At 39.6% G+C, this 25,870-nt stretch overlaps 1 protein-coding gene across 2 annotated transcripts in view; it reads right to left on the reverse strand.

Annotated features, from left to right (window-relative positions):
• LOC124555714 (vinculin) overlaps window positions 1-25,870 on the reverse strand; it is a 298,529-nt gene that overhangs the window by 65,964 nt on the left and 206,695 nt on the right. For both annotated transcript variants that reach the window (XM_047129722.1, XM_047129721.1), the window contains exons 15-17: window positions 20,643-20,733; window positions 20,188-20,244; window positions 2,738-2,857 (exon numbers count right to left, since the gene is read on the reverse strand). In XM_047129722.1, the coding sequence (XP_046985678.1) occupies window positions 2,738-2,857; window positions 20,188-20,244; window positions 20,643-20,733 (268 nt within the window). The remainder of the gene's footprint in view (window positions 1-2,737; window positions 2,858-20,187; window positions 20,245-20,642; window positions 20,734-25,870) is intronic.

Here is a 25,870-nt window from a genome sequence, read left to right on the forward strand (position 1 = left end):
GACAGAAACCAATTCCTTAAAACAACTGTAAAAGAAAAACTAAACTTCCTCTTATAGGTAACTTGTCAATTTTATTGCCTCCTGCCTCCAACAAGATCACCAATACCAGAAAAATGCACCCCTGGCTTAGTATGCCTCTCGAAAATGCAGTTTCACTTGAAACAAGAAGTGGGGGGGGGGAATCGGTAGAACTCCTACTATTTAATCTCTTCTAAAGAAGGTGAATGCAGAGAGGCTGCAATCACTGGTGCAAACAATTAAAAATATGGACTGCCAACTGATGGAAACATGGGAAACATGTAGTGATGTCTGACACTTTTACTTTTACCTTGTTGGTTGGCACACGATATATCTACGTATGCCATACAAGAGCGCAACTTTGCAATACAAACCATTCTCTTCCAACAGTGAAGCATGGATGTTATGTAATGATTTGGAAGGCTACATACAGTTTGCATTGGGCCTTATGACCATGAAGAAAAAAAAAATTACTTAAATCGTTTGTGAAACCATTTGCGTGATCATGTGGACTGAAGTTCACAAAATAATAATGCGGCTGGAGATAATCTTGAGTGATTTAATGCTCATGAGGCTGAAATATCTCATCTTTCCACATGTTGGCGAGAGCCAGATTTGAATATCACTGAGCCCTCTTTTTTTTTTTTTTTTTTTTATTTTACATGTCAAGTTCCACAGGGACCAAACTGAGCAGCAAATCTCCAAGGTCATGGAACATGTCAGTACATGAAATTATGACATAAAAGTAATAACAGATAAAAATAAAATGTTTATGAATCCAAAAAAGTCAAGCCATAAGTTTAAGTAAATGCAATCAACAGTATAACATAAGAGTCAGCTTAATTTTTCAAGCAATTCCTCAACAGAATAGAAGGAGTGACCCATGAGGAAACTCTTCAGCTTCAATTTGAAAGCATGCAGATTACTGCTTAGCTTTTTGAATTCTTGTGGTAGATTATTGAAAATGGATGCAGCAGTATACTTCACACCTTTCTGCACAAGAGTTAAGGAAGTCCGATCCGAATGCATGTTGAATTTCTGCTGAGTATTAACTGAGTGAGTTAGGAATAAGCTGATATTGTCAACAAGAAACAACAGTAAAAAATATACATTGTTGCCAATGTTGCAAAAAAAAAAAAATAAATAAATAAATAAAATTTACAGGCTCATTAGAATTCTTCAACATTTCCCATGGAACTGGAATAGCTTCTTCATGAGGAATGGTATAAAATCACATTTATTAGACTCTTAGAATCAATAGGGCTGTTTTATTGATCAGAGGTGGCCCTAAATCATCTTGGCTGACTGTTAATATTATTTTGTCCAACTCCTGTACAGACAGAGATTCTTTTCCTTGTGATGCTCACTACATTCTAAAGTAAGACAAATCAGAGTAATAATAAGCTGAATTATCTCTAAATATTCTAAAGGCTTGTAGTTTTTTTGGCAATATTCTAATAGTGAATACTATTGCTAGCAGCTTTTGTATGTGGTGAAATGCAAAGAAGAGTAACTAAATGAATATCACCATGAAAATGGTATTATGTCTGCATTCACACATAATTCTGATGGTTAGCTGAACACAAACTCTTAATACAGTTTGCATGGTCAAACATTGATGTCTTGGAGGACAAAACTACTACCTACTGTACCAGCATAAAGATGTGCCTAAGCATACAGGAAGTTCTGTCCACATGGAAAAAGTTGGGAGTCTATGCACCCACCATTCCTCACACAGTCAATGTAGCAACTGAAGATATCCCCTTAAAAGGTGGGTGATGGATGACTATTCAATTTCTGTCCCACAAACTGGGGCATCTACGTGAAAGAGGACAGTCTTTTGTTGATAAATCTATATTTTACTTCTTTCAGAATGTCTTCAGAACATAGAATTTCATTATATTCATTTGCTGTAGCATGGGCTGATGAGAGATGGTATTGCATTCCTCTTCCCTCAAGTGATTAACAGCAAATATTAGCCATGAAATTATGTTGTATCCCTGCCTTTGACTACAACCTCTAGATTTAAAACTTGTAGATCTACAATGTTGCCATAAACTTTGAACTACAAAGTATATCCAAGAATAAATGAAGACACTGCTTTAGTTTATACACTCACAAGATATTATTTATAACATTATATTTTGTACTGATATGCCAAACAGATAATCAATTCTTAGACCACACATTAGAGAAAATTTAAATTTTTATTCTACAGTTAATTTTCTTACAAGTGCACTGACAGAGAAAAAGTTACAGGATCCGAAGAAATAGCTACTTTTAGAATCACATAACTTCAATTCTAAGGCTCTCTCTCTCACAACTAGTCACTACTTAAACTTCATTTGTTGACTCTCAGACACGCAAAAATAGTGAGCAGTATGTTTACAAGGATAAGGAAAAAACTTTATAAAATGCACATCAAACAAACTGCAATATATGATTTTACACTAATATGGGATGAGCCAACTACTTATGTAAATGTACATTGTTAGGAAGTTCATATGAAAAATTGGAGTGCGTCCGCAGAGAGAGAGAGAGAGAGAGAGAGAGAGAGAGAGAGAGAGAGAGAGAGAGAGATATTATTATTTCTATTATTATTATTATTTTGTTTTTCATTTTCAGATTACCATTCTACAAATACCATCAAGTCCATGAAACCCCCTCAAAGCTGCTTCAGTTTCAATATATCAAGAAAAGATGACCCACATGTGCATACCTCGAGCCCATTTGGGCAGAGGGCTGAGGGCAGCAGAACTGTGGGGTCGTGATCCGACAGGTGAAGCAGAAGTAGTAGCACCAAGGTCCGATCCAAGCTGCTCACGGAGAGGCTGTCCCACTGTGCCACACACACTTCATTCTCATAACTTCAGCTTTAAAAATTTTTCATAAAACATTCGAACCATAAATACAGAACCATTACTTATAGTAATTTGTCAATGATAAATTGTTTTTACTTAACTTTTTAAATAGTAATTAAATATTTATCCATGTTTCACTAGAAAATGATTACTGCATGGACAAAATCAAAGAATCCTTGCTTGTCCCTTTAGTATACTACTGTGCCATGATTTCTCTGTCTTAATCTGAATATGAAGGAATAAATCCAATATGAAAAAGTGACAGTAAAGTTTTGAAGGGCAATGAGACAAAGTATGCAAAGAACTCTTTGACACTAGGATGTTTGCACAGAATACATAAACTATGTGAGTTATGGATTTTATAGTAGTATGACACACTGCCTTCGGTACCATCATTATGATACTGTGTCTTTTACTTTCAAAAAGTAAATGATAAACATGCAAGGAATAGCAATCACATAAAAAAAAATGCCAATACCTAACAAATATCTAAAATGCGAAGTACGTTTACCGTGAATACAAATTTCTCTCTTGTATTTTATTTCTTTTCTAAATATGTCTTACATGTGGTCTGTAATGAAAGAATAAATAAACAGGCAGCAAATGTTGTCTACTTATGTAGGAACAGAACCATTTACAATCACACTAACTAATGAGAGCAATCATTCAATAGCAACAGAAGAAAGAGACAGTCTACTTTCAGGTCGTCAGAAATACTGCAAATTTGAAATACTGCCAGGACAGGTCTTACTTGTCAGAAAATATTCCATTACTACGACATCACAATAAAAAGCTGGGACAATGGTAAGAGAACAGGGAAATGATTTTAGCAGTTTCAAATTTTCTTACTGTATGCCAAAAGTGTCAAGGTGCTTGCCTGAAGTAACCTAGAACCACTTAAAGAAATTTAATACAGATTTCATCAAATGAATTTAGCATCTCACAGACTCATTACCTCCCTCGGTTGCCAAAAGCATGCCACACTTTCGCAACTTTGACACTAAACTGCATCGTGATGCAGAATGCCTTTTATGATATCATAAGCCGTTCGTTCCGTCGATAGCAGCCGAGCTGCTGGCTGTATGACAAAGTGATAACAGCGTAATGGTATTTTAAATACAACAATCATTACAGTCCGAAAGTTTGGAAAAATACAAGCTTAGTATGAACTACTACATGAGCCTTGCGACCACTTACGTGGCACCAGTAATCTATTGAAAACTTCACTAATGTGGTAACTCACTTTGTAAGTTATGGTACCAATTTCCACTGGAATTACCAGATATTGTTGTTGGCATAAAAATACCACACATTACAGAATCAACAACAAATTGTGAAACTAAAATGGAATAATAAGAGTGTGACATTGATGCTATATAGATATAAGTAAACAAATCGGCAAGCAAAAACAAATCACTTTTGTGTTAACATTGTGTAAGGCCACCTTGAGCCCAAATAGGAGCTCCAATAGGTAACATAATCATCAAAGAGGCATTCATTATGTTTTGAAATATTACTTTCTTGTGCCCTTTGGTGTGGTGGTTTTCCTTACTTCTTACAGAGGCCAGTAACAGGTCATTCTTAAGTGGCAACAAGACATTCGATACATGTCAGCTTGCAATGTCTGAAAAATAGGAAGGTCAAGGGAGAAACATTTAGTGATGTACTGTGAAGAAGTAGTTGACATGAGCATCCTATGGTTCCCATTTTATTGTAACAATCTGGTGCCAGTTGAAGGCTGTGACTTGAGCAAGAGGCTTTAGAAGTATCTGCAGTTCTCAATAACCACAACTGTGTATCTACTCTTTGACATGGATAATTCTTCAAAACATATGTTGAAACATTCTAAATTGTTGATATCTTAAAATCAACAATGAGAGCTGGAATAGAACCGAATGCATGGAAAAGTGCAACAGATGTATAACCCGCAAAGTTTTGCTTGCCAGGAGATAAACTGATGCCTCCTTTTAGATTAGGTGACCACAATGTTCCAGTATACATATTTAAGCATCACTCTCAATGAACATAAAGCATGACAACACAGTGTGCCTTGGCTATTTTTGATCTCCATCAAAACACAGCATATACACTGTAAGGTCAAATTTCCTTCAAGATGTGGTGTTTGCACTGTATAGCTTACAACATGTTACATGATGTTATCTGGATATGTAGGGGTACTGACATACAATCTGTATGCGTTTCATTCACCTCTTTCAGTGACAAAAAGAGTTATTTCTCCTGGTTCCAAACAAGGGTGCTCATCAAATTTTGGCTCGAGATTGGCACTACTAAAAGTTTGTAAGTAAACCAAGTATGAACTATCATTGTGGGAAATTTACAGTTTAACATGAGACTGATGTCAGATGTCAGATGTGCTCCACGAGGATGCCCACAAAATAAAAAAGGAAATTGCAACATCTGTTGCTAGAGCCCATGTGATGTTGGCAGTGTTATGGTCTGTGGAATGGTGTAGCATTTTTTTAACCATTAACCATGGGGAAGGCACACACTATTGATTCAATTACAAATCCCCACACATAATGATTACTTCCCTTAGCAGAATTAGATCTTTCACCAAGATCATGTGCCTTGCCACAGCTAGAAGTATCTGTACAGAGAAGTGTTGACTCAGTACATAGAACAACTGACTTGGTTCCATGTCAACAGTAAAATCTCTTTTACTGTTCCTTTATACAAGTCAGTTTCGAGCATCACACTCATTGATAAAGAGTTGGCATGACATGGTAAAAATTAAAAACAAAGTGGACAAGGTTATACTGCAGTTGAATCGCCAATCTTCAGTAATCAGTACTAATGAACTGTAAAGTATTGAATGTGGCAGCAGTCAGCAACTGTAGAATTATGGATTCAATGGGAATCATACAGGCAACCAGTTGCACATCAAAAGTTTATTCAAACCTTTACCTAGGTTTCAACACATATAAAGTTGTTTTCCTTAGAAGAAGTAATAAAATGTGTCACATATTACATGAAAAGAGAAACGAAGTCATAGGGCTTACTCAACAGTAAGAATGATCCATGGCTACATGATATGGCCAAATGGGTATGCCACAGCATTTATATGGATAATTTTGTTGTTGACTACACCCAATAACTTCATTTCACGCAATATATGACACAGGTTACTATTTCTTCCGAGAAAGACAGGTTTATATCAGTCAAAACCTACATTAAGGTTTTAATAAATTTTTGACGTGCAACTGGCTGGCTGTGTGGTTCCTATTGTATCCATAATGAACTGTAGGCTGAGATCTGATATAATAAAGGTATTATTCTAAATTATTGTGCTGTCGCAAAGTTTTGTGTGTACTTTTATTACCCAGAAACTTGAATAATTTGTCTCGTTACTATTCATTGTGGCTCAAACTTGATGCTCCAGTGATGATTCCTTCATGACATTAGAATTTTGTTGCAGTAGTGTACTTGAGAGAAAAGAAAGCTTAAAAACATATCCTATAGGCTCTTAACATATTTTTGCAAAATGTTCCTTTACATCTTTAATCTAGATTACAAGATTGACAGATGTTGTCTGCACAAGGAAATGTAACAAAACATTACTCACGACATTCTTGATTAAAACAACTTACACTACTGTAGCTGGATCACAATAATGAAGTGACTGACAGTGGGATGTTTACATGACAAGAAACCATGGCAAAAATCAACAAAAGAATGAGTTTGATCCCCAGTTCTGCACTATTTGCTGTTTTCGTATCACTCGGATTCCTCAGGTGTCAGTTTCCACAGTTAGCTGTGTACAACAACTTTCATTTGATTAGCTGAGGATTAGGGAACTAAACAGTGATAACATCACATTCTCATTCATGGGATAGTCCATTTGGAGTTAGTTACATCAGCTAGAAATCTGATCTAATGTGATAGTATGTAGGAGTGATAAAATCAATGTGCTGAGAGCAATACTTATACCAGAAATGGGGGAAACCTACATGGCAGAAATAAGCATATGGGTCAGGTTGGTGTGCAGGCCAGAGAGCAGTGAGGGCCCCTCAGAGCTCATGTTTGACCCCACCAATTCTATGCAGATGCAAGACAATGAAATAAACAATTCCTGCAACCCAGTTGGAATGGAGATCCATAACAATAAAAGTGAGAAGGCTAAAAGTGCAATGAAAACCATTAGGAATGAAAATAATGAAACAAGGTGACAGAAATAATCAGGTCAGTAGGTTGGCGGGTGAAGTTCAGAGTACCCCAGGACCCAATCCAATAAAGTCATAGTATTAAAGAAGAGAACAGAACCCACTTTCTTGGAGGAAGTATAAAAACCTGTTGAACTGGGTTGTTGTCTTCTGTCATTGGCCAATATCTAGGATAAAGGTTGCTTAAGGTCTTGCATTTATCTGAGCGCTATATGAAGTAAAATAGCGTGCAGCAGAAAAAGGACCAACCACACCAAAAGTAATTAAAAATAATAAAAGAGGGACCATGAGGGGCCAACATGAGGCAGGAGGTACCCCACCTACTAATAGTCTGCTCCTGCCTTGAAAGTAGTTTCAAACATTACATTATAGAATAAAAATCACTTTCTCAGATGAAATGAAGAACCAGTTCAACTGTCTATATGTCATCTGCCAACATTAGAGGCAATTAATACAAAAGGCCATGCTAGCCACAAACAATCCAGAGCTGATAGAGAGCATCATGACTGATACAGGGATTAGTGATCACAAGGTCGTTGTAGCTAGGCTCAATACCGTTTCTTCCAAATCCACCATAAACAAACGCAAAATAATTTTATTTAAAAACGCAGATAAAGTGTCACTAGAAGCCTTCTTAAGAGACAATCTCCATTCCTTCCGAACTGACTACGCAAATGTAGACGAGATGTGGCTCAAATTCAAAGATATAGTAGCAACAGCAATTGAGAGATTCATACCTCATAAACTGGTAAGAGATGGAACTGATCCCCCGTGGTACACAAAACAGGTCCGAACTCTGTTGCAGAGGCAACGGAAAAAGCATGCGAAGTTCAGAAGAACGTGAAATCCCGAAGATTGGCTAAAATTTACAGACGCGTGAAATTTGGCACGGACTTCAATGCGAGATGCCTTTAATAGGTTCCACAACGAAACATTGTCTCGAAATTTGGTAGAAAATCCGAAGAAATTCTGGTCGTATGTAAAGTACACAAGCAGCAAGACGCAGTCAATACCTTCGCTGCGCAGTGCCGATGGTACTGTTACTGACGACTGTGCCGCTAAAGCGGAGTTATTGAACGCATTTTTCCGAAATTCCTTCACCAGGGAAGATGAATGGAATATTCCAGAATTTGAAACACGAACAGCTGCTAGCATGAGTTTCTTAGAAGTAGATACTTTAGGGGTTGCGATGCAACTCAAATCGCTTGATTCGGGCAAGTCTTCAGGTCCAGATTGTATACCAATTAGGTTCCTTTCAGATTACGCTGATACAATAGCTCCCTACTTAGCGCTCACACACAAACGCTCGCTCACCGATAGATCTGTACCTACAGATTGGAAAATTGCGCAGGTCGCACCAGTGTTTAAGAAGGGTAGTAGGAGTAATCCATCTAACTACAGACCTATATCATTGACGTCGGTTTGCAGTAGGGTTTTGGAGCATATACTGTATTCAAACATTATGAATCACCTCAAAGGGAACGATCTATTGATACGTAATCAGCATGGTTTCATAAAACATCATTCTTGTGCAACGCAGCTAGCTCTTTATTCGCATGAAGTAATGGCCGCTATCGACAGGGGATCTCAAGTTGATTCCGTATTTCTAGATTTCCGGAAAGCTTTTGACACCGTTCCTCACAAGCGACTTCTAATCAAGCTGCGGGGCTATGGGGTATCGTCTCAGTTGTGCGACTGGATTCGTGATTTCCTGTCAGGAAGGTCACAGTTCGTAGTAATAGATGGCAAATCATCGAGTAAAACTGAAGTGATATCAGGTGTTCCCCAGGGAAGCGTCCTGGGACCTCTGCTGTTCCTGATCTATATAAATGACCTGGGTGACAATCTGAGCAGTTCTCTCAGGTTGTTCGCAGATGATGCTGTAATTTACCATCTAGTAAGGTCATCCGAAGACCAGTATCAGTTGCAAAGCAATTTAGAAAAGATTGCTGTATGGTGTGGCAGGTGGCAGTTGACGCTAAATAACGAAAAGCGTGATGTGATCCACATGAGTTCCAAAAGAAATCCGTTGGAATTCAATTACTCGATAAATAGTACAATTCTCAAGGCTGTCAATTAAACTAAGTACCTGGGTGTTAAAATTACGAACAACTTCAGTTGGAAAGACCACATAGATAATATTGTGGGGAAGGCGAGCCAAAGGTTGCGTTTCATTGGCAGGACACTTAGAAGATGCAACAAGTCCACTAAAGAGACAGCTTACACTACACTCGTTCGTCCTCTGTTAGAATATTGCTGCGCGGTGTGGGATCCTTACCAGGTGGGATTGACGGAGGACATCGAAAGGGTGCAAAAAAGGGCAGCTTGTTTTGTATTATCACGTAGTAGGGGAGAGAGTGTGGTAGATATGATACGCGAATTGGGATGGAAGTCATTAAAGCAAAGACGTTTTTCGTCGCAGCGAGATCTACTTACGAAATTTCAGTCACCAACTTTCTCTTCCGAATGCGAAAATATTTTGTTGAGCTCAACCTACATAGGTAGGAATGATCAGCAAAATAAAATAAGAGAAATCAGAGCTCGAACAGAAAGGTTTAGGTGTTTGTTTTTCCCGCGCGCTGTTCGGGAGTGGAATGGTAGAGAGATAGTATGATTGTGGTTCGACGAACCCTCTGCCAAGCACTTAAATGTGAATTGCAGAGTAGTCATGTAGATGTAGATGTAGATGTAGATGTAGGCATGGGGAGTTAGGAGGAGGTGGTATTCCACCTGAATGAGATGTACTGTCTGTAAGGCTCAACAACCACATGTTGGTGGCTCATTACATAACTTCAAACTATGGGTTACTCTGATATGGCCCATGCAGGGGACAAAAGATGCTGGATTCCTTCCAGGAGGAAAGGAAAGAGGAATGCCATGCAACCAGTCTTCTGAATAGCACATAGTTTATTAGAGCAGGTAGTAGCCTATCAGATGATGTTCCATGTCTAAGAGAGTAGAGGCCTTATCTGCAACTGCAAATCAATGCCCACGATCATAAAATTGAACACTGGGCAGAAAATCATTTCTCTAGCCAAACTATTGGCGAGTTTGTTCCCCCAGAATATCCATGTGGTTGGGACCCAGAGAAAGTCAAATGAGTGAGTAGTGCCATCAATATCTCAGAGAAGCCTGAAGGCTACTCATCGAGTCATTACTACATGTTCCCAGCAAGAAATACTGTTCCTTACTGATAGGAGATAAAGAATAGCTACCAAGCAAGGTGGCGCAGTGGCTAGCACACTGAACTCGCATTCGGGAGGACGATGGTTCAATCCCGCGTCCGGCCATTCTGATTTAGGTTTTCTGTGTTTTCCCTAAATTGCTCCAGCCAAATGCCGGGATGGTTCCTTTGAAAGGGCACGGCCAGCTTCCTTCCCTGTCCTTCCCTAATCTGATGAGACCGATGACCTCGCTGTCTGGTCTCCTCCCCCCAAACCAAACAATCCAATCCAATCCAAAGAATAGCTCATCCCCACCATGGTTTTACAGCCATCTGTGTAAATGATGGTAGCACCCTGATATTGTTGAAGATTGGAGAGAAATAGATGTCGAAAGGTCATGGGGGTGGTGAAGCTTTAAGTCCTAATAGCTTGTTCCTAATTCATGGTCTGGGTACTGACCAAGGAGGAAAGCACATACGTATATGGGGAGCAAGCTATAAGGGGGGGGGGGGGGGGGGTAGGAGAGTTCCTGGCCGAGGGTTGAGCATCCATCACTCGAAGGTGTCAGAGGATTAACACCGCCTGTACAAAAAAACCTTATTAAGCTAGATAATTAGGAAATTATGATATTGCAGTGCCTGTGCTATTAAGAAGCATGATGCAATGTTCCTTTGAACATGCATACAGGTACTGCATCAACTTCAACCATCATGAAATACATGAAATGTAACCACAGCTGTGAATACAGATGACCATCAGCTGTATAATGGAATGATGACAATGAAAATTTGCATAGTGCTTCTTAACAACAGAGGTACTGCAATGCTATATTTATCCATCAATATCAAGCAGCGACCTTCAATTAAAATGTCCTTTCCCTGTATAGGAATTACATAATGTGTACGAGTGCAGTTTGTGACGCATGAGTGATGACATATGGAAGTCATGAGTCGTAGATGAATAGGCAAAGCTATTAAGGAGACCACTTGCGTGAAGCAGGAAATAAGGGTCTGAGTTGCAGTCTGGTACAAATTTTCATTGTCGCCATCCCATTGTACAGCTGATGGTTGCCTATTTGCAACTGCAAATACATTTCATGATTAGGGAATTATTGTCTGGTGACTGCGTAATTCAGCAAAAACTGGTACTGCTGGGATGAAAGATGTAAGACCCCTGCTTCGGTGACCAGACTGCCTATGACACTAGTCCAAAAGGTGCCAATGGCAAGTCTTCCTACAAAATGATGTACTGGGTCCAATAATTTTAAAGCCGAAGGTACCACTGAGCCATGAACCTGGTAACTACAATCCAGTCAGGATGAGACCAGAGCCAGTTAAACATGTTGTAGTGCAGCGTGAGCCACATAAGAGCTGTGGGCAAGGAAGCAGAAAGCAGTAACCATTCACATGCAGGCAGCCTTAGGCTGACAAATGGGGCATAGCTGTATTAGCTTTTTATTATAGAGGAGTCCCAGAAACCATAACTGTGCAACTATGTCCAAGCACAGGGTACCCAAGAAGAGTTCTCAGTTGTGGTGAACATTCATATGACAGTAATGCATGATATGATGCGAAAAATTGAAGCCATGGCAAAGGGGTCAAGCAGAGGCCCTTCAGATGGCTCCTAGGAGGTGGTATTTAGTTAGGTTACACAATGGGTGCTATACCAAATGCAAAAGTCGTCTACACAAAGCAAGGGAGGAACCAGTGGTCCAACAGAGATCACTAGCCCATTTATGGTTATAAGGAGTGTAACACTCAGCACGGAACCCTGAGGGACCCATGGGGGTGGGAGCTGAGTGACATACCAACTCTGATCTGACACAATGGAAGGGATGAAAACCCACAAATAGAAAGCTGTAGAGAGAATTGAAAGCCCCAGTCACAGTCAGTACATAAACTGTGATAGCACCAAGCAGTGTCATATGTCATATGGAGGTGAGAAAGACTACAGTGAGATGTTGGTGTTCGGGAAAAGTCTGTCAATTGCTGTTTCCTACCAAACCAGATGATCGGTTGTGGACTGTGCCTCCCAGAAATAGAACTTATAAGGGGGAAAAGGCATCATGACTCAAGAACCTTACATAATCATCGGGCAACTATCCTTTCAAGCAGTTTCAGGGTGTCTACATGGACAAGGAAAAATAATTCCCGGATTTTTCCTGGATTTCCCAGTTGAAAATACACTTTCTCCCAGGTGAAAATACACTTTTTACGTGTTAAGTGACAGTATACTTTTTCTCGGCACTTATCAATCCTTTTATGGTTTATGGCTTTATACACCGGTGTAGAATTTCCCGGCACTTCAGAAGATGAAACTCAGGGGAAAAAACACGTTTTGGAAAGATCTTTGATGTGCAGCAACATATACACTGCATATTTCCGTGTTACGAAGGTATAAATTCGAATTCCACCAAACACCGCATGTTACTTTCTGAAGCATTAAAATCAAGATTGCGACGTGCTTTTGTAAGCCAGTCACAGCTCATGTTACCTGATCTCACCAGCTGATGACAGCATTTGACACGTGATGTAGTCAGCCAATAGCAAGATCATTCTTAAGTAGTGCGAACACACAAATAAGAAAAATTAATAGCTTAAATTAATGTACAATTGTTGCTACAAGAAAAGAAAAGCTATCACATGTAATATTGGTCTCTAAGATTAATAAGCTGCAAGAGAAGCTAAGCTTCCACATATATTGTTGATCTTTTTTGCGCATCATACATCACATAAATGTGCCAGTAAAATTTTTTAATAACGACGTAAATGTCTGATCTTCTGGGCTCGAAATTCTTCATATGGTCGTCCCCAAAGAGTTGATTTTTAAATGAGAATCAAACGCTCTGTGATTTAAGAAATTCGTCGTACACTCTCTCACATAGTTTACTCTTACATAAAAGGAAATTTACTTTGAAAGTAACGCTTTTCAAAGCAATATTCGCAATATTTTTCCATGACCTATTAGAAAGGTACGTTTCAGCAGTTGCCAGAGAGCGCCAGATAACAGGCGTCGCTGCACTTGCGCAGCTACGATGACGCAGGAAGCCCGCATGTTCGTACGTGTGAAACATTAAAAGATCTTGCATTAAAATGAGTCTAATGTAAGAAACTGTCACTGCACGCTCATTGGAGGCAATTTGTTGTTAAGAAGCACTGCACAGTCTTCCTAAAGCCTTTGACACACTTTGCTGCTGGCAGACGCTTGTATGAGCACTGTGTTTTGTTGTTGTATATGTCGCATTTTCTTTGTGACTTAAGTTTTATTTTAGTTTTTTCTCTCGTTCATGTTTTGTTGCTGCAGTATTATTCTGCAGAAGCGGGATACAGTAAAATTTTTTGTTAGAGTATTGGCTCTTACCAGTCAAAATCACAAAAATTTAACTGAAAACTAAAACAATGAAAAATTCCCGGAACACAAAAAGATTCCCGGTTTTCTCCCGGATGAAAAAATTCCTGGGTTTTTCTCGGATCTCCCGGTTGTCCCAGGTCGTAGACACCCTGAGTTTGCAGAGGGTACTGGTGACACTAATCAGTTTGCAACTGTCGATGGATTGGTTGGTTGGTTGGTTTGGGGAAGGAGACCAGACTGCGTGGTCATCGGTCTCATCGGATTAGGGAAGGATGGGGAAGGAAGTCGGCCGTGCCCTTTCAGAGGAACCATCCCGGCATTTGCCTGGACTGATTTAGGGAAATCACGGAAAACCTAAATCAGGATGGCCGGACGCGGGATTGAACCGTCGTCCTCCCGAATGCGAGTCCAGTGTCTAACCACTGCGCCACCTCGCTCGGTAACTGTCGATGGACATTGAGTTTTTGGCTGGCTTAAGGATTGGGATGATGATGGTATCGATCCACTGTCAAGGGAAAACACATTCTAAAGAAATAAGTTGAAGACTGCGTAAATGGAGTCTGAAAGTCACATTCAGATATTTGACCATTTGATTGTGAATAAGATCAGGGCCCAGGACCGCATCATGAGACAAGCCAAGAGCCTGAAGCGATTCCTAGTCAGTGAAAGGTTTGTTATATAACACAGACTTACAGGGAGCAGAGGACAGGTAGATGTCTTCAACTTGTCTTTTATATCTTTGGAAGGCAGCCAGTTAATTAATTAATTTTTTTTTTTTTTGTGGGGTTTAAGGGCGCTCAACTACTGAGGTCATTAGCACCCAAGCAGCAGCCAGTTAAGAGGACACCAATGCTGTTGCTAAGTGGGTTGCAATGTGTTCCACATGAGCCAACACATCAGCAGAAATATCATCATGAAGGAAGAGATATGGGGAAAGTTGTTGATCTTTTGCAGGACATTAGACTTTGGAGCTTGATCCACACCTGGGAGAAGAGACGTACATTCCCAAGGAGGAGATGTAGTGCTCTCAGCATTACTTCTTACTGTGTTTAATTAGATAGCAAGCCCTTGCATAGCAGCACTTAAAAGTGATGAGGGTGATCTGTCAAGGCTGTCATTTGAAATGTTACAGGATCATTCAGTGATCCTCAATAGCTGTTGAAATGCCTTTGGTACATAACCAACTGCAACTCTAGGGGACCTGTAGAAATGGGGACAGCAGTTTCAGCAGTGCAGGTGACCATGGCTTCCGATAACCTCATCAATACACTCTGACACAGAGTGGATGAAGGCGATGGCAAGGTATACAACTGACAGTTGGTCCCTCACAGACAGCTGAACATGGCAATTGATTTATCAGGCAGTGACATGGACATGACAGGATCACTGGTAAATGATTACTGTCACAAAAATCACTGTACAGTGACAACTGTAGTGAAACCAAAAGGAGTCACTGAGGAGAAGAGGATCAAGATCAGAAAGAAGTTCCTCTAACAGAAAGCATCTACCAGATGACGTACAACCCCATAGTGGGTATTGTGTATTCAAATCCCCAAGTACAAGGAGGTATCGTAGGTGAGACGGAGCAGTTGCTGGATTACGGTGGCCATATGCAACTACCCTGTCTGAGGTGGATAGATGCTACAAATGGTAGTTGCTGTGGTTGTTTGTACTTTCACTGCTATCATTTCCAATGTGATGATATCTGAGTAAATCAATGCACAAAATGCTCCAGGTGCTATCTTGGGGACACTAAAATTCCTATAGAAGGCATTCTTAAGGGTTGGAGAATGGTCATCAGTAAAATGCATATCCCGGAGAGCAACACAAATCACAGAACAGAAGGACGATATTTTGCAGAACAGAAGGATGATATTTTGCACAGTTCTGGCAATATACCCATTGTAGTTCCATTGAATTATCACATTAAGAGTTTCCTGGATGTGTTTGAAAGGGCAGAGAGACAGGTTGGGCACCACGATTGCAGTTTCACCTGTGGGTAGAGAACAACAATAACAAACATAGGTTCCAAATCTTATGGTGTGGAGGTGATCTGTCAACATAGTAGCTTTCTCCCAATATTTCTTCCTTTTCTCCATAACTGCTTTAGAAGGTCAAGACTTTTCCAAGGGCTTATCAGCTATAAGGGTATGAACTGAAGAACAGGCAGCCCTAGAATTCCCTCCAGCTAATGGCTGGTATTGGGTGATTGGTGTCTAGGTCTCCGGGGAGAGGGTGCCCTAAAAGGAATCTTGTCACCGGTACATACCAGAGGAAGACACTACTACTATTACTACTATGAATAATAATAACAATAATAATAATAATAATAATAATAATAATAATAATAATAATAATAATCTGACCAGGTGCAGAGTGTCGAGATCCCTGAAGATGGTGCTGCAGGAACATTATGGGTTAGCCCAATGGCTAATTTTCTTGTATGACTACCAGAGGTCAATGTCAGGGAAATGGAAGGACTAAGTACTTGACGTACTGTTGATGACATGGCAAATATAATGGCCATATTGGATACCACTGGGATGGGATACCAGTGGTCATATTTTTCCCAGGTTCCAAACTATCAAACTATGGAAGACAACTGGAGACTGTAATTTACTGGCCTTTGGGATTTTACATTCCTTAATTAAAGTAGTACACTTCGAAGATAGGAGTGTGGGTGGGTAGGGGGGGGGGGGAGGAGGGGGAGAAGGAAAGTGATTGTCTCTTCAACTGACACACAATACACAACGATGGTTGCTCACATGGCACATCGGAGGTTCTCATGAAGCTGTCATCCAGTCTCCATCACAAGTGTACATCATGATTTTAACTTTCTCAAAACATGAAACCCCTTCAAATACAAGGATGAATATGATCAGGTATCAAATTTATGCATGGTGGGCCTTGACATACACAGTGTGTGAAAATGATTCCTTCACTTCAAGGTTTTGAATAATTCCTCATCTGTTCACAGCATTAAGACTCAGAGACAAATTAAACCCCATGTAACAGGTTTATGCTCTAATGGCTTATCAAGATGAAATATATGACACCAAGTTTCTTAAAAGACAGTACCACTCAAGACTGGGTAGGAGTCACTGTTTCAATTAAGATAGACCATACTGTAGCTAACGAAGGGAAGAGATTTCTCCACACACATTTTTGGCATTATCTACAAAGAACATAAGACTTAGAAGTTACAAAGGACCCTTCACCAGTCTGGATGCAAACCAAGAACTGAGAGGGGACAGTTTCTGTAGTTCACTTGATTTTGCTTCCCCCCCCCCACCCCACCCCCCTACCCACACCCCCCATAGCATAGTCAAAGAGGGACAGTTCTTGGAGTCATAAGTACTGAAACATTCAAATGTAGCTTTAACTTGGGTCTTTTCACTTGGCAAGATATCCACCTTGATACTTCCTACTCGTGTAAAGGGATTTCTCCACAGGCATCACCAAGCCACAGCAATTGTCACCTGGCTTGATGACTATTCCCTGGAGTCCCAGTGCCCCCAAAAGGAGGGACCTATTCCTCTGCATGTGCAGAGAGGTACCAGCTGAGATATCAATAACGCGATCCTTGTGTTGTCATGGGGCTACCACAGAGCAGGTACCCCCATGTGGACTGGCTAATATGGTTGATACTGGGAAAGCTTCCCCACAATGCCCATACATTTGGAAAAGTGGTGGTGAAATGTGGATGTGGGGACCAAATATAAGTTTCAGTTACTTTATGACACCTGGCTGAATATAGACAATTTATTAATTTGCTAGGGGGCAACCTTCCATGTAATGCCCATAAATCTTTAAAACTGCACGTCAAAGGTGGATGTGGGCACCAAATGTAAGAGTTAGGATCTACATGGCACTTGGCTGCATTAGAACAATTTATTAATTTGCTACCGGTTTCAGTCAATGACCATCATCTGGCACATGAATCACCATTTTAAAACAGAAATGACAACAAAACTTCAATGTACGAAATCTCATAAAGATATGTAATACAAAAACATAACTTTCAAAAAATTGGCTACTGCGAGTATGTTTAACCATACAATTGCATTAAACGTCAATTTTATGAGAAATAATACAGAAGACCAATAATTTTCTCACATAAGCAACCTCCTTCATGCACACGCTACAGGAAACTGGCCACATATAGTCAGAACATGGCATGAGAAGCCACAAAACTTGTGTCCTAAAAGACAACATGAAGGGGGGAGGGAACCATTTTTGATAATTCATGTTTGTGATTTTTGTACATTTTTTACTTATAATTGTACTGTAGTTATGATTTTTTTTAATCATAAAATTATCTTTGTATGTTATGATTTATATCAACTGGACATCATCTTAGGTTGTCTTTGAGGTCACAAGTGATTTGGCTGCTCATGCTATGTACTGACTGCATATCACTAGTTTCCTGTTGAATGTCCATTAGGGGGGGTTGCTGATGTATGAAAATTATTGTTCTCCTGTATTATTAGTCACAACATCGACAGTTAATGTGATTGTATGGTTTAACAGGACTGCCATGTGACTTGTAGTAACCAATTTTTTGTAAGTTATGTTTTTGTATTTCACATCTTTATGAGGTTTTATGTGTTAGGCTTTTGTTGCCATTTCTGTTTTATAATGTTCATTCAAACGCCAGATGATTATCGTTGAGCAAAAAAAAAAAAAAAAAAAGGATTAGCTGTAATATATGTCTTCTAGGAAATCCTGGTTGCCAAAAATGAATATGTTCCCAGACCTAGTCTGAGAAAAGGTATAGTCAGAAAGTAAGATTGCAGGACAGAGGGAGGGAGAAGTACTGGAATGGGTCCCATTCTCACCACACGCGTACTCATGAAAGAGTTGTGAGTCCCAGGACCGGAGGGGGGATTTACGACAATTGCAGCCATTACCCAATAGTTGTGATTTGTTTTCGCAGTATACTTTGTTTTTCTATGTAGCCTGGTTACACAACAGAATGTCTGAAGCTACCAGCGGCAGTAGGCCGGAGAGTGATAAGGCTATAACAGTCCTTTCTTTACCTATCTCTCTTTCCTCCCTAAGGAACAAACTAATAGTTCTGAAAGTATACAATACATTTTTGTCATCACTATGCAATATTCCAAGTTTCTTAGTTTAGTGCTTCTTTAATACATTTCTCTCCATACCTCTCACTCTTTCTCCATTTCTAATGCCTTTACATGGTTTCATATAATTTTATTGAATCCTTAGCTCTCCACACAATCATGTTTCTTTCTGTTGTAGGTGCAATTATTACAGCATTATTAAAATCTTTGCAAGCTTTCCATATTTTTGTTAGGCTTTCTGTTTCACACCAACACAATCCCATTAGCAAGTCTTATACTCATATTCACTGTAACATAATTCTTTACCACTTTCTATGCTTGTCTTCTTCAGATTCAATGAGACTTGAATCTCCTCTTATTCTGAGTTATTGGAGGTTGCCTGTTAGATTGTTGTCATAACTATATTTTTAGTGAATGAAACTTTGATTAATAATTTCTGATAGTTTTCTATAGCATTCCTATCTGCTCCTGCACTCACTGTTCATTTTTCTCACGATCAATCAATTCTTCATAAAGCATTACATTTTATCCAGCATGTCCTCTTACATTTTTACTGTTATGTTACCTCTCATAATTTAGCATTAGCTGTGGCCCAACGTCTTGTTGATTTCTTTCTTTGCCATATCTTCCATATTTCTCTGTCACACACAATTGATAAAGAAAAGTGGTCTTACCTAAATATTAAACTTTTTCATAGCTTCCTTGAACACCTCCTAATATGGGCAGTTCGACTTGCAAAATATCACATTAAAGAATGCTCCTAAATTTTTTATACTTGCAAAATATCACATTAGAGAATGCTCCTAAACTTTTTATACAATCTATCTTCCCTTCTTGATGAAAGGTAAAATATATTCCCTCTCTCAGGTTGCTGGGAAATTTCAGTCACTGCATTAACAGCTACAGGTTAAGATGATGTTAACAGTGATATATAGGGTTTTCCATATTATTCAGAGGCGCTTAAAGATTTAGTGGGCAGTTTACAGTTAAAAACAGACAAGATACCAATTTATTACATAGCTGCAAAGGCAGCCACATCTGTGTTATTGTTATTTAAGTTGACATTGTTGTAGTGATTGTCACACTTCTTGGCTCTTGTTTCTGCAGCAAGGAATAAAAGAAACATCTCCACTGTATGTTGTCTGTCTGACATTCTAGAAGATAATTGATTAATATCATCACAATAACACGGTGACAAAGGATGATAGTAAAATAACGCTTGCCTGTACAAGAAAGTCCTAAACAATAACAAGCAACTTGCTCCCCCCCCCCCCCCCCCCCCCCTCTTGAAGTGGAGCCAATTAAGTAACTTTCCGCTGCACTGCAGTAACAAACAGACAGCAAGCAGATTGCATATTATATAAAATTAGTGTAAGATTCTTTTCTTTTACAATTACTAGTTATTAAATAAATAAATGCAAACAATGAAAGTGACGGACCAATTTCAGTGTCTCTCTGAAATGCTTTATCAGAATGAAAACAAGGTTATCACACACCACAATGCATGCAAAGCTAAATTCTCCTCTACCTTTCTCAGTGAAGTAATTATACTGAAGCGAAGGCTGGAAAGGTTCTACAATTTCATCTGGAAAAGAAGATATTTACAAAGTTAATTGCACACAGAAGATTAAAAGCTTAATATGTTCCACGACTTAAATATGGACAATGACCTCAATAAATGCTTCATAGTAAAGTACCCAAAACCAAGAAAGCATCGCTACTATATACAGCCAAACACTATAAACAGGTGGGTACATTAAGGCATCATAAAGCTGTAAGCCATTTGGAACTGCTTAAGACCTGAAGCATATTAATTAGACAGTTTAATATTTCACTAACTGCAAACCACATATAGCCCACAAAATAATGGTATTTCTAACACCAACTATTTTCTGTTGTCTGTACATGCCTCAGATTTTGAACAGATAATGAGAATAATATTTATTTAAATACTCACAGTTGCTGTGATTGCACAGATCTTACCATTGATGTTAAGGCTGGACATATCTGGCGGTGGTGGCAGATCTGGCGAAACTGTTACAGCCTGTCGCACTTGTCCTACGGCTGTCAGGAGCTGAAAATACAACACAAAAAAATATACATGCATGTAGGATGAAATTCTTAGTCAAGTGGTGGAGACTATTCTTCACATAATTCCACAATGTGTTCAGTAAAATTTGCATAGCTGTAACAGTCGTCTAGAGGAGTCATACATAAAGTTTCATATACCGATTGTACAAAGAATGTCTAAATTATCTGTAAAGCACAAAAGGCAAATTAGTAAAACACCTGCAAAGCAGTTTAGTAAAATTTGAAGAATACTTTAAGTCGCTACTGAATTAAATTTAGATCACTATCATGCACAGTAACAACCTCCAAAGAAATTATTCTGCAGTGAGAAATTTTAAAAGAACAACATGAAACTAAGGCATGTTCAGCCACTGGATCACAGACTGCTCTAAAATGTTATGTTGGATCAGCTGATGTCATTTGACGTTCATTCTACCTCTCTGACTCGATTCAAACCTAATTCACGTGTCTGTGAGTATTAAGAGCAACATGGCTGAGTACATATTTGCAGGATACATCAACATGATCTCCCTGAATAACAAAGCTCACAGTAATGGAAGAGCTGCTCGTCACCTTTATCATGATCATTCTTTAGAACATCCAAGTCCAGCGCATACCCTTTTCGCCACAATTACACAACGGCTTCGAGAAAGGGTACCTTCGCTATCAGCGGGTGTGACTGTGGTGATCCAAGGACACTGCACACCCTAACTGGAAGAGGCTCTACTGCATCACGTTGAAGAGAACCTGTCAACAGCTACACGAGCAATTTCTTTCGCTGTTAATGAGTGGAATTGTAAAAAATGTGATGCACTGAGTCACACCCGATCAGTTACTTGTAAAAGTGGTCGCGTTACCAACATGTTTTCAAACAGCTGTAGACAGAAATGGTACATTTACGGACATTGGGTCCTATTCAAAATATTATCTACTCACTCCCCTCTACAATTCCTAGAAGTTTGTAATGGGAATTTCCAAATATCCTGTTTCCAATCTTGACCTTCCTCTACAGTTCTCACCCACTACAGCTCTCTCTAGTGCCATGGAAGTTATTTCTTTATTTCCTAACGAGTCCCATCATCCTGTCCCTTCTTCTTGTCAATATTTTCCACATATTTCTACCCTAGCTAATAGTGCAGACTATATCACATTACAATAGCAAATCGTTCAGATTTCACCACTGTATGAATAATATTTTCCTGTTCATTTTAGCCTGACAAAGTCCCCAAAAATAATATGTCATTAGTTATAAAGTAATTTTCACAGTGGTACTAATGAATAGTTCTAGTTTATTCTGAACATGTTTCAGCCCCCTATCAATGACTAAAGAGCCGACATACATGTCACAATATCTGATATTTTTCACTTCTTTGATAATTTTATTTAGTTTTATAGTTGAAAAATACTTTTTGTAAACTACTTTATTATACTGTTCACAATTTTAATGTTAAGTTTGTTTTTACTTTTGCTTCTACTCTCTGCTATTAAGATAGTCATTCTGCATCTACATAGATACTCCGCAAGCCACGCTGCCCTCCAATACTAAATTGGTGATCCCTTGATGCCTCAGAACATGTCCTACCAACCGATCCCTTCTTCTGGTCAAGTTGTGCCACAAACTTCTGTTCTCCCCAATCCTATTCAATACTTCCTCATTAGTTATGTGATCTACCCATCTAATCTTCAGCTTTCTTCTGTAGCACCACATTTCGAAAGCTTCTATTCTCTTCTTGTACAAACTATTTACCGTCCATGTTTCACTTCCATACATGGCTACATGCCATACAAATACTTTCAGAAACAACTTCCTGACATTTAAATCTATACTCGATGTTAACAAATTTCTCTTCTTCAGAAACGCTTTCCTTGCCATTGCCAGTCTACATTTTATATCCTCTCTACTTCGACCATCACCAGTTATTTTGCTCCCCAAATACCAAAACTCCTTTACTACTTTAAGTGTCTCATTTCCTAATCTAATACCCTCAACATCACCCGACTTAATTCGAGTACATTCCATTATTCTCGTTTTACTTTTGTTGATGTTCATCTTATATCCTCCCTTCAAGACACCATCTAAGTTGTGCTCTGTGCAAAATTCTACCAGGCGGCTTCCTCTTTCATTTCTTAGCCCCAATCCATATTCACCTACTACGTTTCCTTCTCTCCCTTTTCCTACACTCGAATTCCAGTCACCCATGACTATTAAATTTTCGTCTCCCTTCACTATCGAAGTTAAAACTGTTTCCAATCTCAGGGATACAAGCAAATTATGTGTTTACATTTCACAGCCACACTTGTGGTACATTATAAGGGCTACATGCAAAGGCATAGTGACAAGGGTTCCTCTGCCATAAATGAGTGAGGTGGATGTATCCAGTACATTTTGAAAACCCTGCTTAACACCATGACTCATGCGCACACCATCCAGTCACGTGAGCGTTGTCAAATGCAGAAACCAGACATGATTTTAATTGTCATTTGTCACGGCTGTGTGCTCTTGTACTGCTTCAGTTCAATTGTTAGTGGAACAGGTGTCATGGCAGTTCACAGTGAATGCATGAGGGGTGAAGGGTTCAAATTGAAGAATTGTGTTATGGTGTGCATGTACACTATGTGATCAAAAGTATCCAGACACCTGCCTGAAAATGACTTACAAGTTTGTGGCACCCTCCACCGGGAATGCTGGAATTCAGTATGGTGTTGGCCCACCCTTAGCCTTGATGACAGCTTCCACTCTCGCAGGCCTACATTCAATCAGGTGCTAGGTTTCTTGGGGAATGGTTGCCCATTCTTCACGGAGTACTGCACGGAGGAGAGGTATCGAGGTCGGTTGGTGAGGCCTGGCACGAAGTCGGTGTTCCAAAACATCCAAAAGGTGTTCTATAGGATTCAGGTCAGGACTCTGTGCAGGCCAGTCCATTACAGGGATGTTATGTTGTGTAACCACTCTGACACAGGCCGTGCGTTACGAACGGGTGCTCGATTGTGTTGAAAGGTGCAATCACCATCTCCGAACTGCTCTTCAACAGTGGGAAGTGAGTAGGTGCTTAAAACATCAATGTATGCCTGAGCTGTGATAATGTCATGCAAAACAACAAGGGGTGCAAGTGCTCCTCCATTAAAAACACGACCACACATAACACCACCACCTCTGAATTTTACTTTTGGCACTACACACACTGGCAGATGATGTTCACTGAGCATTCGCCATACCCAAACACTGCCAGTGGATCGCCACATGGTGTACCGTGATTCGTCACTCCATACAGCGTTTTTCCACTATTCAATCATCCAATGTTTACGCTCCTTACACCAAGCGAGGCATTGTTTGGCATTTACCGGTGCGATGTGTGGCTTATGAGCAGCCGCTCGACCATGAAATCCAAGTTTTCTCACCTCCCGCCTAACTGTCAAAGTACTTGCAGTGGATCCATATGCAGTTTGGAATTCCTGTGTGATGGTGTGGATAGATGTCTGCCTATTACACATTATGACCCTCTTCAACTGTCGGCAGTCTCTGTCAGTCAACAGATGAGGTCAGCCTGTACGCTTTTGTGCTATACGTGTCCCTTCACGTATCACTTCACTATCACATTGGAAACAGTCGACCTAGGGATGTTTAGGAGTGTGGAAATCTTGCGTACAGATGTATGACACAAGTGACACCCAATCACCTGACTACGTTCGACGTCCTTGAGTTCTACGGAGTGCCCCTTCCTGTTCTCTTACAATGTCTAATGACTACTGCGGTCGCTGATATGGAGTACCAGGCAGTAGGTGGCAGCACAATGCACCTAATATGAAAAACATATGTTTTTGGGGGTGTCACATAGTGTATGTGTTCACAAAAATGCCCCGTACTTGAAGCAACAAACCTGATAACTTTTATTACATTTGTGCAGATGTCATTTATGGTTCAAGAAGATGACCATTGACTAAAGCAGTAAAACAACCACAAACCTTGTATTTTGGGTACCAAGTTGGAGACAAAGATAAATTGTGGGCTCCACATATTTGTTGCAGCTCATGTTCATCTACACTGTATGCTTGCATGTGTGGTAAAAATGTTTCCATGTAGTTTGGTGTGTCTGCTAGTTGGCATGAACCAGCAAATCATGGATCAGATTGCTATTTGTGTATGGTAACCCCCTTCAGCAAAGGATTCAATACCAAGCGACTGAGGAATATTCAATTACCTCACATCTTATCTGTCATTTGCCCTGTGGCTCATGGTGAAGACTTGCCAGTTGCTGTCCCCTACATGTACCACCATCAAGTAGTGATACTGATGAGCTACAGTGACACATATAGCTGAATAAGTGTAGTCATCCTCTAGTGACACTGACCCTACATTTACACCAACATCATCATCTGGAGAACACACAAAATCACACAGTGCGAACTAAGTGATCTGCTTAGTGATTTAGATCTTCCAAATTGTAAATCCAAAATATTGGGTCTCGTGACCGTAGCAGTGGGATCTCTTTGCTTACAAAGTGTGTGTCCATGTTTCAGGAGCATCAGAAAAAACTTAAATGTCATTCCAATACTGAAGGTGACATTACCTTCTGCACTGGTATTGATGGTTTGTTGAAAGAAGTAAACATTACATACAAACCAGATAGTGGAGATTCTTTATAGATGGCTAAAAACAAGTCTGAAGGCAGTACTGTTACCCAATAGTAATGAAAGGCCTTCCATTCCTCTCACATATGCTACCTTAGTTAAAGAAAGATGAACCATATTGAAATCTGGTGTAAACTGTATTAATTACAATAAGCATGAATGGGCCATATGTGGAGATTTCAAAGTCAGTGCAATGTTGTTGAGTTTGAAAGAGGGTTACATGAAGTCTCAGTGCTAACTGCGTGAATGGAACAATCACGCAAGAGAAGAACACTACAACACAGAGGGAATGGCCTCCACAAACAACTCTGGTCCCTGGATAAAAAAATATTGCAGAACAACTCCTAGTGAACCTGAACAAAATTGTTCTCCCACTATTGCACATTAAGTTGGGACATGTGACAGCATTTGTTGAGACTGTGCACACACAGGAAGAAGCAGAATTTCAGAGTTTGTGTAAGAAGTTTCCACAACGCTTCACAAAGACGATCACAAAGGGGATACTCATTGGT

Source organism: Schistocerca americana, chromosome X, assembly GCF_021461395.2.
Source record: "Schistocerca americana isolate TAMUIC-IGC-003095 chromosome X, iqSchAmer2.1, whole genome shotgun sequence".
Taxonomy (NCBI): domain Eukaryota; kingdom Metazoa; phylum Arthropoda; class Insecta; order Orthoptera; family Acrididae; genus Schistocerca; species Schistocerca americana.